At 41.7% G+C, this 17,500-nt stretch overlaps 1 protein-coding gene across 1 annotated transcript in view; it reads left to right on the top strand.

Annotated features, from left to right (window-relative positions):
• Positions 1–17,500, top strand: part of LOC308304598 (teneurin-2-like) — a gene marked incomplete at both ends in the record, with an annotated part of 147,239 nt that overhangs the window by 83,288 nt on the left and 46,451 nt on the right. The window contains 4 exons of the mRNA XM_080749225.1: positions 4,464–4,610; positions 6,361–6,571; positions 7,705–7,824; positions 9,793–10,057. Coding sequence (XP_080605351.1) covers positions 4,464–4,610; positions 6,361–6,571; positions 7,705–7,824; positions 9,793–10,057 — 743 coding nt within the window. The remainder of the gene's footprint in view (positions 1–4,463; positions 4,611–6,360; positions 6,572–7,704; positions 7,825–9,792; positions 10,058–17,500) is intronic.

Here is a 17,500-nt window from a genome sequence, read left to right as displayed (position 1 = left end):
AAGCACACAACGCCTCGCGATGCGAGGCGTTGTGTGCTTGTAGATCTGCTGTTTTCACTAGTTTAGTACATTTTATAGATGATAAATACAAGACGAACGGTTTTGGACATACAAGGTTTCCACCCGACAACAACGATATGCTATAAATATAAGGTGCTGGGAGCTTGTAGATCTGCTGTTTTTACTAGTTTGGGCCCTGGAAAATGTCTCATTTCTCTTTTGGGTCACGGGGTAAAATGTTTGGGAACCACTGACATACAGTATACATAGTTGACATAATTGTCAGACACAGCAGATACTGTATAAACACGCACGCACACACGCACACACACAGTTTCACTGTGTTACAGTCAATTGGCGATTTGAATACGTTTTGTCCTAAAACAATATTGCACATACAGTAGTCTAGCTTACAACATTGGAATCTAAGGGCTGTTCTCAGACCTTACTTTAAATTAGGCTGGTAAAAACAGCTCACTGTCTGTCTGTCAGATATAAATTAATTAAACCAATAAAGAGAGCTGAAACTTCTCATTACAAAAAAAATGATTGGTTTATTCCATTGAGATAACATCTTGCAAGCGTGGTAAATGTTTAGAGATAGCTTCCAGATATTAGTCTGAAGTTTTAACAGCGAGTTAACAGCAGTCTTTATAACAGAGTTTTATACATATTTTGCTATAAACCGTGGTAACGTCCTCTGCCCCCTGGACGTCATCTGTGGGTCGATCATCCAGGGGCGTCAATTGGGTATGGCAGGGGTATGCAGCTGCCATACCCTGGGTCCAGGGGGGAAAATAAAAGTGACTTTTAAATATAAATCCATGACTGTCTCTTTGTCTATCTGTTCTAGTTATTATATTGTTAAATTACAGTATAATAACTACAAATGCACAATTTAACAAAATGGTCACTTTAACAAGGTATTATAATTATATTCTCCAGACTTTTATTCTCCCCATCTTGACAGAATGGTATATTCCCAGGTTCCGCAGGTCAGCTGCACAGGTCCAATTCATTATTGTTAATTGTGGCACGTTTATTAACATCCCAAGTTTAGCTGCACTTGAACAACCATTCCAGGCTGCCATATCCAGCCCAAGAAACTGTAGAAATGGGGAAAAAAATAAAATGTACTTCTTAAAATAAATGTATCATGCCTGATTGCCCGTTGCTAAGGTATGGCAACATGACTGGTGTCTTGCACGCGCGCGAAGGCGTGTGTGCAAGACACCAGTCATGTTGCCATACCTTAGCTTTTTCTTAACTGACGCCACTGCGATCATCTTGTCGTCTCCTTGGCTACCAGACTTGTTGTGACATACTCCATCCAGCATGCACAACAGGCAAGGTCACCCTACTATCTTATGTTGACACCAGGCACGTGCACACATAGACATCAAAGGGGGGCTTGAGCCCCTGCCCTTTAACCGTCCGTAAAAAGTGCCCTCTCCAGACCATGAATGCAGTCTTTACTATGGTGAAAGAAATGCAAATGCCCTCTTTCCGTGCCATACCCGAAGGCAGCATTCAAGAGAATTGCCTTGTCCAATCTCTCTCCTGAACTTGAATGCAGCATCTTATGTTGAAAGAATTGCCCTCTCTGTGTAGAAATCCATGACGTTACGCCACATCTCCAGAATTCACTTCATTATGCTTAGTTTATTGTGGTATCAAGTACCGAAAATAGCCGACCTCCAAGCTTGAAGGACTGCTATTTTCACCAAAAGGCCCTTTTACAAATTACAGACACCTGGCAGGCACAAGCACGTTTAACCACATTGACACATCAGGGACATACTGGCTACCAAATATAAGTGTACTCCACACGCACATAGGAATGAAAATAGTACAAAATCCAGATCTATCATAGGCTAAGTGCTTAACCCATTTAGAACGGGTACACATTATTGTGTATCATTATTTTATGCTTTAACTATTGAAAAATAGCAGATATACAAGCTCACAGCGCGGCACCGAGTGCCGCGCTGCAAGCTTGTAGATCTGCTATTTTTGAAAATTTGTGAAAATTAGAATTTTGACCCGATTCTATAAGTGTCTTTTGAATTCTTCTAAGGTTTTTTTGAAAAACCCATGTTTCTGTGTCAGCAATCTGACTAGCCACCGTCAAAGAAAAGGTTCTTTTCACTTAACTAGAGCTCAGTTAGTCTGTTCTTGAGAGACTAGTCAGACTACCATGTCAGTGGTTCTCAAACCTTTTCATGTGAAGGACCCCCAAAATTATATGTATTTGGCCACGGACCCCCATCTCAAAATATTTAGTTCCAGGGACCCCCCAGAAGCAAAATTTTAGTTACAAACGTTCGCTTTAAAAATACATATATTCAAAGATTTGCACACATTTTCACAACTTTTTCAAAAATAGCAGATCTACAAGCTCGCAGCGCGGCACCGAGTGCCGCGCTGTGAGCTTGTATATCTGCTATTTTTCTATAGCTAAAGCATTCAAAAAATGGGTAGTGCAGAAATTGGACTATTAATCAACAGGACTGGGAAGTAAGAGACAGAGAGAGATAAGCCAGACCTGCCTCATGACCTTGCAGTTTTGGTTGATAAAGCAGTACTTAAATGTTCTTAATGATAACGTGCCAGGCTGCATAAAGTTGTTACAGACTCACTGGTATGGAGTGCTGTTATTTCTTACTTTGGCCCAGTTGAGTATCCTTAATAGCCTACTTAATAATTACGCACTGCCACTTACTGGTGAATAGGGCTGCCCACTGTCACTTGAAATAAGGAATCGTCCCTTATTTGGAAACTAAAGGGACGTGTCCAAGGACGTGCTGGCCATTGGGAAAAGCGGGACAATTCCCGAACGGCAGGTTCATTCCCGGCCGGTCCTGCCCGGCCATTAGGAAAAAATTAAAAATAAAATGTCGGCCTTCGTTCCATTTTGGGGACTGGGCGGCCAACAAAGTAGATTGTCACTGTCGGGCAGAAACCTTGTATCTCCAAGTTTCAAATGTATACATTTTTTTGCAAAGCAAAGCCCTGCTTCATCATACAAGGCCGTTGCACAAAAGTAGTGAAAACAGCAGATCGGCTGTTTTCACTAGTTTAAATCATTTTTAAAATGATAAATACAAAACAAACAGTTTTGGACATACAAGGTTTCCACCCGGCAACGACGAAATATAACTCATGTACAGTAATTGGCCCACTGGCTTGTCACTTGTCATGATCTGAAATGGCAAATTTTTGAGTAGCAGCAGCGCTATAGAGAGAGATCTCTCTCTATAGCGTGCAATGAGGGCCTCTCCAACTCTTTTTCCCGGGCTGAATCAGGGGCCCAGCATGTCCCTGGACGTGTCCCACACCAGGACATGTGGCTGGATGCCACAGCCGCACCGTTGCTCCAATCCATACCAAACATGGCACAAACGCTGTTCAGGGGTCTGCCATTAGAATAGTCACACCAAAAAGGTTTGTAATATGGGGCACTACAGCATTCTTTAACACCCCAAATGGCCATAACAGTGTAATTCAATATAGGACTGGATTTGAAGGCTGTGCGGCGGCCTGAAAATCGAGTAATATACAGAAACTGTTCACAGTGAGATTCTATCTTTTTCTGGGCGTCCCTTATTTTCTTTTCTTCTTTTGCTGCAGTCACCTTGACTCAGTCAGGAAGTCCTTCAGAGTATTGATTTCATTTAGACCAAACTTCAGCCGGAGTTTCAAGGCTGGATACCAGGCAGTGACATTTTATTTTATTTTTTATTTTTTCCTCCGCCTAGATTTTCTCCCATGACCCAACTATCACGCTCTTCACACAGTTTCACCACTCATTCCCAGGCTTATCGTTCCCCAGAGGGGCTTATATCTTTTTGAAGTCTGGGGGCCCTTTATTTATTTATTTTTTCTAGATTAAATCACGTCCCTCGGTTGACTCGTGTCGTGCTCTCAACAGGGGCGCCACACCAAATTCTGGGCCCTGGGTACAAGGATTCACAGTGGGCCCCCCATGAACGTTAACTATTGAAAAATAGCAGATACACAAGCTCACAGCGCGGCACCGAGTGCCGCGCTGCGAGCTTGTATATCTGCTATTTTTGAAAAATCGTGAAAATGTGTGCAAGAAACCTATGTCAAGGACCCCCAAGATGATATGTATTTGGCCACGGACCGCGATCTCAAAATATTAAGTTCCAGGGACCCCCCAGAAGCAAAATTTGAGTTAGAAATGTTCGCTTAAAAAATACATATATTCAAAGATTTTCACACATTTTCACAACTTTTCAAAAATAGCAGATCTACAAGCTCGCAGCGCGGCACTCGGTGCCGCGCTGTGAGCTTGTATATCTGCTATTTTTCAATAGATAAAGTTATTAGGGCCCCTCCACCTTGGGCCCCAGTAACTCATTCCCACTTTCCTACCCCTTGTGACGCCCCTGGCTCTCAGTATGCTTTTTGTGTCCCGTGTGGTTGTTTCTTTGTTTCAGACGGCTGCCCGGCCCTGTGCAACGGTAATGGCCAGTGCACCACGGGGCGGGGGGCGTGGCACTGCGAGTGTCACTCGGGTTGGCGGGGGGCGGACTGTTCGGTCGCCATGGAGATAGCCTGTTCGGATGGCAAGGACAACGAGGGAGGTGAGGAGGAGGAGGAGGAGGAGGAGGAGGAGGAGGGAGACATGATTAGTGTGCATGCAATAACAGGATTTTAGAAATACAGCACTGTTTATGCCATTAAAAGCAGGAAAAGCATCTGTGTCATTTTTGTTTTTAGCGTTGGCTACTGAACAATTGCAGATGTACCGCGCTGTAGGGGTGTGCGATGTGGAAAAATACAATATCACGATATTTTCCGAAGCTGTATCACGATACGCGATTTTATCAAGATTATTTTTCACATTGGTTTTTATGGTTATTTTTCAAGTTACTTGACAAAAACTAGACTCTCTTGGGTTCTTTTTGGGAGGTCTAAATTTAATTCTGCTATGAACCTTTGTATTAACTCATTTAATGCCAGCCTATCACCACTAGAGGGCGCCCAGTGGCCAGAGAATAATAGAGATATGCTGGTAATGCATGCCCAAGCCCTGGAGCCATGACTTGCCAGAACACTTTCCTTTGTGCATGTACAGGAAGAGGATGAAGTTAGCTTGAAGTTAGCTATTGGCTACCAAGCATTTTAGATTTAGATTTTCGTCAACTTAGCCATGATTAAACCTTGCACACCTCATGCATGGGAGAAAAAACAGAGAAAATGAGTAAATATCAGCAAATATCGGGAAATATCGTCCTCTGTAAACAGAGGACAAAAAAAAATGTTTTGAAAAAAAAAATGTTTTTCAATTTTTTTATTTTTATTTTTTTATTTTTTTTTATTAAAAAGCCGAACTAGTTCGGGATTGGCACTCTGGGATGCGATAATAAAGCCGAACTAGTTCGGGATAGGCACTCAATGAGTTAACAGAATTTTTTACAAGGCTCCCTCAATTGTATCACGATATATGCGATACGTCTAAAAAGGCATATCGTGGAGACATTGTACGTCTAAACGATAATTATCACCATATCGCCCACCCCTACCGCGCTGAGAGCTTGTACATCTGCTATTTTTGAACTACTGATTTAGAAGGCATTCGTAGAATCGGCCTCAAGTCATAAAACTGTGGTGATTTGCTGAATTCAAATTCAAAATGAATTTAAAAACGGAGATAATAAATCTGTCTTTTGTGTGCTGGTCTGTCTATTCTGTATCTGCCCTATAGTGCTTCTCTCTGCCTGTGTCTCTCTGTGGGGCCTTTCCCACCGGCAAAGAACCGGTTCTGGTTCTTTCTCACGTCACGTCTATGGGATGAAATGTGTGCTTAATTTCCACCGAGAACCGAGTTGGTTTCCGAACCGTAAAAGTTGGTTCGGAACGGGAACCACGAAATCCTTGGTTCCTCTGGTTCAGTCTGGTTCAATCTGGTGGAAACGCAAGCCGGTTCGCAAGAACGAACCGAGGTTCCAAGAACGTTTAACGGCACTGGTTCTTGAACCAAGGTTGTTTCGGTGGAAAAGGCCCCTACCTGTAGTTCTTTCTGTCTTGCCCGTCCAACTATTATTATTATATTTATCTCTGGCTATCTTTTTTTTTTTTTTCACTTAATTTTTTTTATAGTATAAAGTTAAAGGACATTAAACAAACAGTTAACACACATATATCAAACACAAAACAAAATAAATAAAATAGAAATAAATTAACAACATATAGGGCTGCCGAACAACATATAATGGTAGAAAGAGGTCTAGGTGTATCTCTGGCTATCTTTATGTATTTCTGATTGTCTGTCTGTCTGTCTGTCTGTCTGTCTGTCTGTCTGTCCGTCTGTCCGTCTGTCCGTCCTCTCAGATGGACTGACTGACTGCTTGGACCCTGACTGCTGCTCCGAGGCCCCCTGCCTGACCAACTCCCTGTGCCGAGGGGCCCCCGACCCCCTGTCAATCATCCAGCAGAGCCAGTCACAGGGCCAGAAGCCACGGGCGTTCTATGACCGCATCAAGCTATTGGTCGGGAAGGATGCCACGCATGTCATACCGGGCAGCAACCCTTTTAACATCAGGTAAGCCACTGAGGGAACTAGGACGGATGCACGCGGTCTTTCGATACAGTTTTTAACCTGCAGCCGGCAGAGCGCTGTCTGTCTCTTTGCTAAATAACATGAGAACAGATGGTGAGATTTTCTTCGAACGTGATGAGAATAATTGTCAGTAGGCTGCCCTGAAGAGATGATTAAGTTATGGGTTGAAAAGGTCAAGGCAATCATAAGTTGCGTTTCCATAAAGCTTATTTGAAAGAATAAGCTCCACTCCACATACTGTAGGCTACTTCACGTTTTTTTTAAAGCCTCAAAATTCACCTCCTCCAAGCGCATAAATGTCTTTGCGAATAATGAAAATGTATTTGAATTTTGAAGTGTTTCCATTAAAAGATGTAGGCCTATGCGCAAAAGCCTTAATGCGCATAAAAGGCTTTATGGAATCGCAACTATAGTCAAGATTTAAGTTACGTTTCTCAGGAACCGAGGTGACATAAAACAACATGTTGGTGTGGACAGGGTTTGTGCATGACTTCTCTATTACAGTATGCATCCAGACTGTATACTATACAGTATACTGTATCTAGTTCTGGGGACACCGATGGCCGAGTGGTTTAGGCGTGTACCACATAGACACTGATGGCTGACTGACTGCAAGTCTTGGGTTCGATTCCTGGGCCAAGCATACCATTGCTAAATGTCATTCCTCGGTCACTACCCCTGTTTCCAGTCTCTCGACACTGTGGAATGTGGGTGAAAAAAGATAGGCATATCTGAAACATCCATCTTCACGCTACATTGCTAACTTGTTGATTGATTGATTGATTGATTGAATACTTTATGAACAGTTTGCAAAAACAAGCACAGTTCAATACAAGGTCTGCTAAGAGGATTTTAAATCCAAGAAAGCACTATGGCTTGGCATTGGGGTCCTTTGTATTCAATTCATCTAAACATTTAAGTACACACGAATATAATACCATGCAAAAAGAAATTGCAGCCACCTTTAAGTAGACGGAAAAAGGAAACCGACTCAACCAAGTAAAGGGTTTTGGACGTTCAAGGTTTCCACCCGACAGCTACGGTGTATTTAATAGCCCGTGTCTCACTATCTCTTTGCTTTCTCCTCCATCTCTTTGTGTTTCTCTCCCCCTCAGCTCTGCGTCGCTTATTCGAGGCCAAGTCATGACCATGGATGGAACACCTTTAGTTGGTGTCAACGTCACCATTACTGTTGCGTCAATTTACGGATACACCATCAGTAGGCCAGATGGCATGTAAGTATACAGCGCACACACACACACAGAGGGATGGGAGGATATGAAAATGTCATATCACGATTATTGTGACCAAAGAAATCCCGATTTACGATATTATCGCGATAATCAAAATCCATTATCCTGGGGTGGAACATTTGCCTGCGACGCGTTGTGAGCTTGTAGATCGGCTATTTTTTGGGCAAAGATATTTGATAGAGGGTGGAAAAAAAGACTATCAAGTACATATATTAGAAGTACCTTTTTTACCAATTATAGACATAAAAGGTGAATTGATCCCAGTGCATGACGGAGGACAATAATCACGATAAATTAAATCTCCACGATAGGATTATCAGTGTGTTTTTTTATCACGATAAACGGTAATATCGCTTATGGTCCCATCCCTATACGCAGATGGAGAGGGAACGAGAAATAGAGAGAGACCACCACATTTGCTCTTGCACACACACAGCACACACACACACACGCACACACACAGGCACACACACACACACACACACACACGCACGCGCACAGAGAGAGAGAGAAAACACATTTATTTTTCAAATTCAGATAAGTGTCAATCTTTCAAATTCAATGGAACTGTTGATATGCAGCGTGTGGGTGTAAAACCATTATTGTGCGTGACATAATAACTGAGTGCCTCTGGCAGATCAAAAGATGCGCTGTGCTGAATGCACTGAGCTCTCACATTGAATAAAAATGCCCTTTCTCTTGTTTCCCTTTTGTTAAATCGTCATGTTTTTCAGGCTACTATTCTATTATTCATAATTATTATTACATTCTAGAGATACATTTTAACCTACGGCTTGTTATTTGAGAGATGTTTTGTTCAGTTTTCGGTTCATACAGAAGAGGCACACTTAAAATAAATAGGCCAACGTTAGATTTATAAAGCACCTTTGAGTCAGGTTTTAGTATCTTTTAGTATCTTTTGAGTATCTGTGAGAGGCTGGGTTGAGTGTCTTCTTTTGGGGGGATTTAGAATATGGTCAGCCTAACAGTAAACATTAAAAACAGATGGACATGATAGAAGAGAAGATGAAATGTGTGGAGAGATGAGAGAAGAATCCACCCTACTGTCTACCTCTCTCTCACTGTCGCCGTCTCTCTTATCAAGTCAACACAAAGGGGCTTTATTGGCATGGGAAACATACGCTTACCAACTTTGCCAAAGCAAGTGTGAAATAAAAAACAACAACAAAACGGAAATGTATTGCCCTACTAGAATAAAGAAATGGGTCGACAGTGCTGTGAATGTTGCAGTCAACACCTGAAACTAACTTTGAATAAACCTAACTACAATTTTGGTTTTGCTAATGAAAATAAATGTATATGTGTGTAAAAAAAATTAAAAGCAAAAGAATATAGCAGCAATTTTTCAAATATATTTAAAGATATCTGCTTTGTTTGCACTGTACATAGATCTGCACTCGTTGCTGTCACGCAGAAACCTCTTATCTCCACATTTCAACTTTTTATGTTTTTTTTTATTTTAATTTTTTTAGTAAACTAATGCCCTACTTTATCATACAAGAGTGTCACATGTATTTTCACTGTTTTAAATCGTTTTTTTTTTTAAATAATAATAAAAAAGGAACGGTTTTGATTTACAAGGATTCCACTAACATCTTACCACAGCGGTTCTCAAAGTTGATTCCAGGGACTATGTGGGTTATGGGGGTCTAAATTGACCCATACAAGTCTGTAACTCTGACAGTATACAAATGGAACCAAATGGACCCCAACCGGTCCATTTGGTTCCATTTGTACACTGTCAGAGTTAAGGGGAGCCCTTGAAATATAAAAGTTTGAGAACCACTGACATCTTACCACATCTTTTCTCTCTCTTGCTGTCATTTCTTACTGTGTCTCTCTCATTCCCTCTCTCTCTCTCTCTCTCTCTCTCTCTCTCTCTCTCTCTCTCTCTCTCTCTCTCTCTCTCTCTCTCTCTCTCTCTCTCAGGTTTGACCTGGTCGCCAACGGCGGCTCCAGCGTGACGCTGCGGTTCGAGCGCGCTCCCTTCTCTCCCCAGGAGAGGGCGCTGTGGCTGCCGTGGAAGCAGTTCGTGGTCATGGACACGGTGGTGATGCGCTCGGAGGAAGGGGGAGGGGCTAAGCCCTGTGACCTGAGTGGCTACGCCAGGCCCGCGCCCACGGTGGTCACGTCATCGCTGTCACAGTTCTTCAGTTCCGACCCTCGGGTCAAACCCGTGATACCAGAGACACAGGTAGGACAGCACTCTGACCACACAGTCAAGTCCTATATATACACCACTGTTCCCAAACAGTGGGTCAGGAGTGAGGACCCATGCATTTGTGGGTCACAGACCAGTTTTTATGGGTCACACTCACGACTCAAGTAAAAATCCAAAATGGCCTGGCAGGCCTGCAACACTGTTCTTTTGGTGTTCACCTTTGTTGCTTGGTTCATTGAATGATTGCACTCACCCACAGTAATAAGGAAAAGAAAAAACAACACATATTGGCCATTTTTACACGTTGTTAATGTTAAGCTCGGTGTCAGGGAAGCCCAAAGAGAGTAAATGCCAGCAGAACAGTATTGCAAGCCATTTTGGCAAAATTTTGGACAGCGCTACCCACATGTTTGGCTGTGTAGCTCATGCCTCAAATGCCCGAACACAATACAAATTGGTATTATTAAAGCAGAGATATAATGGAAAAAATTATATATATACATTTAACTCATTGTGTGCCAGGCCCGATAATCCCGAGATTATTTCAATGTCTTTCCCTGCCAGGCCCGATAATCCCGAGAAAAAAAAAGGTTTTTGAAAAAAAAAATCTTTTCAAAAAAAGATTTTTGACCCCAAAAAATTTAGTAGTCATGATAGCAATCGCGAAATTGCATGTTTAACCCCCATCTTTCAAACATGGCAGCCATCTTTGTTTACATTTTAGGAAAACATAATGGCTGCTATCTCATGAATGCCTGAACGGATTTCCATTCGGATTTTTTTGTTTGAAAGCTGTGAGCAATGTGGACACACGTGGTGCATTATCTAGGCATGGGTGTGCATGATCCGTACACTATGAATTACATGGAAGTCTATGGAGACAGGGGCATATGAGAGTACGAAGATATTGTTAAATGGCAGGGAATGTGTTAATATACATTGTATATATATACATACTAAAACAAACAAATACAAGCAATTCCATATCTACAAGCTGATGGCCGATCTACAAGCTCGCAACGCAACGCGGCACGAAGCGACGCGTCGTGAGCGTGTAGATTGGCTATTTTCACTATTTTAGGTCCTGGGCAAACGTATAATTTCTCTTTCGGCTTTGGAGCTAAAATGTTTGGGAACCACTGCTATAGGCCAATACATACTCCCCCCGACGTCGGAAAATCTTCCGGTTCGGAAAGGTTTTCCGAACTATAGCTCGAAGAGTCAGGACATCTGGAGGTGCACAAGTTCTGAGGAAAAGTTCTCATATCACCCATCAGAAGCTTGGAATAACGTCAATGTGTAGTTATATCTGCTCCCTTAATATCCAAGCTAATGTTTGGATGTCGGAAAGAGTATGTGTTGCGATTCATGGTTCATTTCTCTATTTGTACATTCTCAGAGTTGACCACTCGACTAGATACCTTGTCGTACGAAGAATAGTGAAAATAGCTGATCTGCAATGTGACACGTTGTGAGCTTGTAGAACTATTTTTGCTATTCTTGGAAAGAGAGAAAAAAAAAAAAAAAAGAATCTTTCGCCTGCCCAAGATACGGACACCAGGGATAATGTGGTTAAATTAACAATGAGGATTTTACTTTGTATCCCACACACACACACACACACACACACACACACACACACACACACACACACACACACACACACATCGACATGTCGAATGTGAACAGAGCAGATACTCACACACACACAGCCCCATTATATCCAGCCAGAGGCAAGCACCAAAGCGGGCAGCAGGATCAGTGGACCATGCACCCCCCTGTCCAATTAGCCAACCTTTTCCTCTGCGTCTCTGGAGCATAAAGGTGGATGGATAGAAGACAGGATTACTTTGAATATTTATCCTGCTCTCTCTCTCTCTCTCTCTCTCTCTCTCTCTCTCTCTCTCTCTCTCTCTCTCTCTCTCTCTCTCTCTCTCTCTCTCTCTCTCTCTCTCTCTCTCTCTCTCTCTCTCTCTCTCTCTCTCTCTGAGCGGATGTGTGAGCGTCTGTGAGCGTGGGGAGTGAGTGGTGATTTAAGTGAGTTCTTCTATCTTTTTGTTGCTTTGTCTATGCGTTTATCTTTTTTTATTTATTTTGATTACTAGTTGGGTTTTTGTTACGGTTGTTTAAGGGTAGCGGGGCTCACAACCGGGGCATTATGCCCGTGGTTAGTAGCCATGAAAGCTATGAGAAACTGACACGCCGACATGCCATTAAAGTTGTGGCAAATGCTGGCGTGTCGGTGGAGGAGGTTAGTTTTTCTGTTGGAGAAGTGGTAGGGTTTCAAAGTGTGAAATCCGCTTCTCGCATGAATGGTGCTATTGTCATTTTCTTAGACGATGTCACTAAAGTGGAAACAGTGGTTGAGAATGGGATTGTTGTTCGCGATACGTTCACTCCCGTTCTTCCGCTTGTTAGTCTAGCGAAAAAGGTTGTCATTTCCAACGCTCCTCCTTTTATTAAAAATGAGGATTTGGCCAGAGAATTGTCACGTTATGGAAAGCTGGTGTCTCCTGTAAAAATGGTTTTACTGGGGTGCAAATCGCCGCAGTTAAAACATGTTGTGTGTCACAGAAGGCAGGTCTACATGATCTTGAATGAAAACATGGATTTGAACTTGACGTTCAGTTTTAAAGTCGGCGGCTTTAATTACACAGTGTTTGCGACTTCTGATAATATGAAGTGTTTTGGCTGTGGATCTGAGGGACATTTAATTCGTAGTTGTCCTGACCGTGGCCGTTCTGAGACAACAACGGCTGCTGAGAGCAGTGGAGAGGCTGGTGTGTCTAGAACAAAAGACGCACAGACGCCACAGAGCGCACCGCAGCCTGAGCTTGAACTTGACTCGCAGTCACAGTCAAACTCGCTCAGTGCGCAGCCTATAGATACTGATACAGAAAATGAAGCCGAGACAGCAATGCTTGAGGAGGATGTGCAAAGTGTTCAAGCTGTGAATGGTGATAAAGAAGTTAACGCAAAAGCACAGACCAGTGAGAAACCTTTAAAAAACAAACAGAAAAAGAAGAACCTGAATAAGGAAAGTAACAGGCAGGGTCACGCTGACATTGTGGTTAAAGAGGTACTGACAAGTGAAGTTGTGTCTGAGAAGACAGGCTTATTAAATACACCAGGACAGGACAGCCAGGTGAGAGAGGAAGGAAAGCAGGCTGCTGTGACAGAAATTGTTCAAAGTATGGTTTTTGGCCCAACATCTACATGTTCTGGAAAAAAAGATATATTTGAGGATTTATGTTTATCAAATAATTCCAATAAAAGAAAATCGGCTGAAAACGTACAGAGTGGAGGCAAGGTAAAGAAATCTCCTGAAATATTGTCAGTGTCAGATGAAGATGAGCCTGATGAGGAATGTGAGTGGACAGCTTCACAAGAAGCTGACATGGAGTTCTATTCTGCTGAAAAAATCAAGAAATTTCTGTCAGACACTAAAGGCCTTAGGGGACTAAAAATTGAAGATTTTTTCTCTGATTTAAGAGGCTTTGTCAAATCTGTGAAATTGCTTATTAGGCAGGATGCTTTTATTGACACAGAAGTATATAGGCTCAAGAGATTGTTGACAACAGCTAGAGGTATTCTCAAAAAATTATGATGATGATGAATAAGGCAGGGTTGTTTTTCCACACTTTATGTGTGTGTTTTGTACTGTCACTTTTTCTATCTTTGATGGGGAACTTTAAAATTGGTTCTTTAAACTTGAATGGTGCAAGAAGTGATGTTAAAAGAGCATCTCTTTTTAAGCTGATAGAATTAAAGAAGTTAGATGTAATCTTTTTGCAAGAAACACATAGTAATTTGGAGAATGAAAATGACTGGAAAAAAGAGTGGGCTGGGGAGATTATTCTCAGCCATAATGTATCCAATAGTGGTGGTGTTGGAATGCTTTTTTCAAAGGGTTTTAGTCCCTACTCTTTTGATGTCGAGGAGATAATGTGTGGCTATATGTTAAAAGTGAGAGTTAAATATGAAGATATAACAATGATTTTTATAAATGTTTATTCTCCAGTTTCGGCCATTGAAAGAATGAAATTTTTGGATCTTTTGGGAAATGTTATTCAAAATTGCACTGATGATTATTTGTTTTTGGCTGGAGATTTTAATTGCACTGAAAAAGCAATTGATAGAAATCATTTGGAGCCTCACCCTGCCTCATCTGTTAGACTTAAGCGTCTAATGGAGACTCATGATTTGAAAGATGTATGGAGAGGTTTTCATAGAAATGCTAGACAGTACACATGGAGTCATGCAAAAGACAATGTTTTGTCTTTGGCTAGGCTTGATCGTTTTTATTGTCTTGAATAACATTTTGGGATTTTTAAAGACTGTAGTATTATTCCAGTTGGTTTCTCTGATCATTGTCTTGTTCATTGTTCATGTTATATTCAGAATGTTAAGGTACACAGTGCATATTGGCACTTTAATACAGGTCTTTTGAATGACAAATCTTTTAAAGAAGCTCTTGAGCACTTATGGGTCTCACATAAGGGGAACAAGTCAAATTACTCTTCTTTGCAGCAATGGTGGGACATTGGCAAGGTGCATATCAAACAATTTTGTCAGCAGTATACTCGCAATGTTACTAGGCAGATCACCAGGTCTCTTTGTGACCTAGAGATGGAAGTGGTAGAATTACAGAATATTGTGGATTCTACAGGAAATCAGGAGCATGTTGATGCTCTAAAATCTAAAAAGGTGGCTTTAGCCAACCTGTTGGGCTTTACAGCACAGGGAGCTCTGATCCGTTCCAGGTTCATGAATGCATCTCACATGGATGCCCCCTCACAGTTTTTCTTTGGGTTGGAGCGGAAAAATGGACAGAGAAAGATCATTCATTCCTTACGGTCTGAGAATGGTTCTATGATCACAGGAACCCCTGAGATTCGGAGATACGCCACCTCCTTCTACAAAGAACTGTTCAAAGAGGAGTATGTGGAGAATGAAGAGCTGGCCGAATCTTTCTATGATGGACTGCCTCAGGTGAAAGCTCGTGATAATGCTGTGTTGGACAGAGCACTGACTTTTGAATGAACTGCACACTGCCCTTATGAGCCTGGGAAATGGCAAAGCGCCAGGTATTGATGGGCTGCCTGTTGACTTTTATAAGTCTTTCTGGCCAGTGATTGGTGAAGATTTGTTGGAGGTGTTTCGGGACAGTTTGAGCAAAGGACAATTGCCGCTGAGCTGTCGGAGAGCAGTTATCACCCTGCTGCCTAAAAAGGGTGATCTACAAGAACTGAAGAATTGGAGACCTGTTTCTCTGTTGTGTGGGGACTATAAAATCCTTTCTAAGGCTCTAGCCTCCAGACTCAGAGAGGTGATGAGTGAGGTCATTCATGTTGATCAGACTTACTGTGTGCCCAACAGGTTAATAAGTGACAATGTCACATTAATTAGGCATGTTTTGGACATCTCTGGCTCATTTGGTTTAGACACTGGTCTTATTTTTATTGACCAAGCCAAAGCTTTCGATCGCTGTGAATTGCAGTACCTTTGGCAAACCTTAGGTGCTTTTGGTTTCAGCCCTGGCTTTATTGCCAAGATCAAGGTGTTGTATAGGAACATTGCGAGTATACTAAAAATTAATGGTGGCTTAGCTGCTCCTTTCGAGGTGATGCGGGGAGTGAGGCAAGGTTGCTCCCTTTCCGGGATGTTGTACTCTCTAGCCATAGAACCGATGCTTCACAAACTTAGGAAAGAACTTTCAGGTGTTATTTTCCCTGGTTGTATTTCAGCAGTTAAATTATCTGCATACGCAGATGATGTTGTTGTCATTGTAAACAAACAAAGTGACATCGACTGTTTAGAGAAGAACATAGATCTTTTTAACAAAGTCTCCTCAGCTAAAGTTAACTGGCAGAAAAGTGAAGCCGTAATGGTGGGGAATAAACTGATAAATGAATTAAAACTGCCAGAAAGGTTAACATGGAAAAAAGGTGGAATAAAATATTTGGGTGTTTTTTTGGGTGAGGAAGACTTTTTAAAAAAGAATTGGGAGAATGTCATGGAAAAAGTAGAAGGTAGGCTTAAAAAGTGGAAATGGCTCCTGCCAAGCATGTCTTACAGAGGTAGGATACTTATAATCAATAATCTGGTGTCTTCTTCCTTGTGGCACAGATTGATTTGTGTGGACCCCCCTCCAAAACTGCTTTCTAAAATTCAAGCGTTATTAGTTGATTTCTTTTGGGATAAACTGCACTGGATCCCACAGGCTGTTCTTTTCCTTCCGAAGGAAGAGGGGGGACAAGGTCTTATACATCTGCCTAGCAGGGGTGCTGCTTTCCGTCTACAGTTTGTTCAGAGACTGTTGTATGGGCCCCAAGACTTAGTTTGGAGACCACTTGCACATGTTATTCTTCAGCGTTTTAATGGTTGGGGCTTGAATGACGCAATGTTTCTAATGGATTTCAAAAATATGACATTTAAGAATTTACCCATTTTCTATCGTGGAATTTTCACCATATGGAGATTATTGATAAAGGAAAGGCTAGAGGAAAATAACTCTTTATTTTGGCTGTTACAGGAACCTGTGGTGTATGGAGAGCGGTTAGGCACCCCCTGCTGGGCAGGTTCAGCAATTACAGAAGTGTTTTGCAGGGCCAGGATCTTAAACTTGGAAGCTGTGGTAAATATTGCTGGACCTAAGTTAAATAATGCAGCTGCTCTAGCATCTGCGCTGGGAGTAAGATCTGTGAGGATTATCAATAAGTTACTGGAACACTGGAAACACTGTCTGACTGGACATGAATGCCTAATGCTAGAAGAACATAATAAGGGTTTGGTTAGGCCTCACAAAGATGATTTTTTTCCATGGTTTGGCTTACGTCCAGATTTTGGTAACTGTGATGGAGTGTTCATAGGTGATAAAATGTCTAACCTGTTAGATTTGACTGAGGCAAAAGGTAAAAAAATCTATGAAATGATGGTTAAATGTTTAAATAAGGAAAAATTGAACAATCGGGTTGATACACCTTGGAGGGGTCATATGCTCTTGGGGGAAGATATCAATCCTGAATGGAGGAGTATTTACAAGCCACCATTGACTAAGAAAGTAGCTGACCTACAGTGGAGAGTTTTACATGGGATAGTGGCTGTCAATGCTTTTATTTCTATCATGAATCAGGATGTTACTGATAAATGTCCTTTTTGTCCTTGCAGAGAGACTGTGTTCCACTGTTTTGAGGAATGTAAACGTCTGGAGCCTCTGTTCATGTTGTTGGAAAGGTTATTTATTTTGGCTGGAGTGGTTTTTTCCAAGCAAGTGTTCATTTTGGGGTTTAAGTATAGTTTGAAAACAAAAGATAAATCTCAAATTGTGAATTTTATTTTGGGACAAGCAAAGATGGCCATCTACGTTAGTAGAAAAAGAAAAGTTGATGACTCTGTGGACATTGAAGCAGTATTATTGTTCAAAAGGATGGTGAAGGCAAGAATAATGATTGATTTTAATTTCTATAAAGCAAT

This window comes from Nannobrachium achirus, assembly GCF_963921795.1.
Source record: "Nannobrachium achirus genome assembly, chromosome: 19".
Classification (NCBI taxonomy): Eukaryota; Metazoa; Chordata; class Actinopteri; order Myctophiformes; family Myctophidae; genus Nannobrachium; species Nannobrachium achirus.
This window is presented reverse-complemented; position numbering and strand designations above follow the sequence as displayed.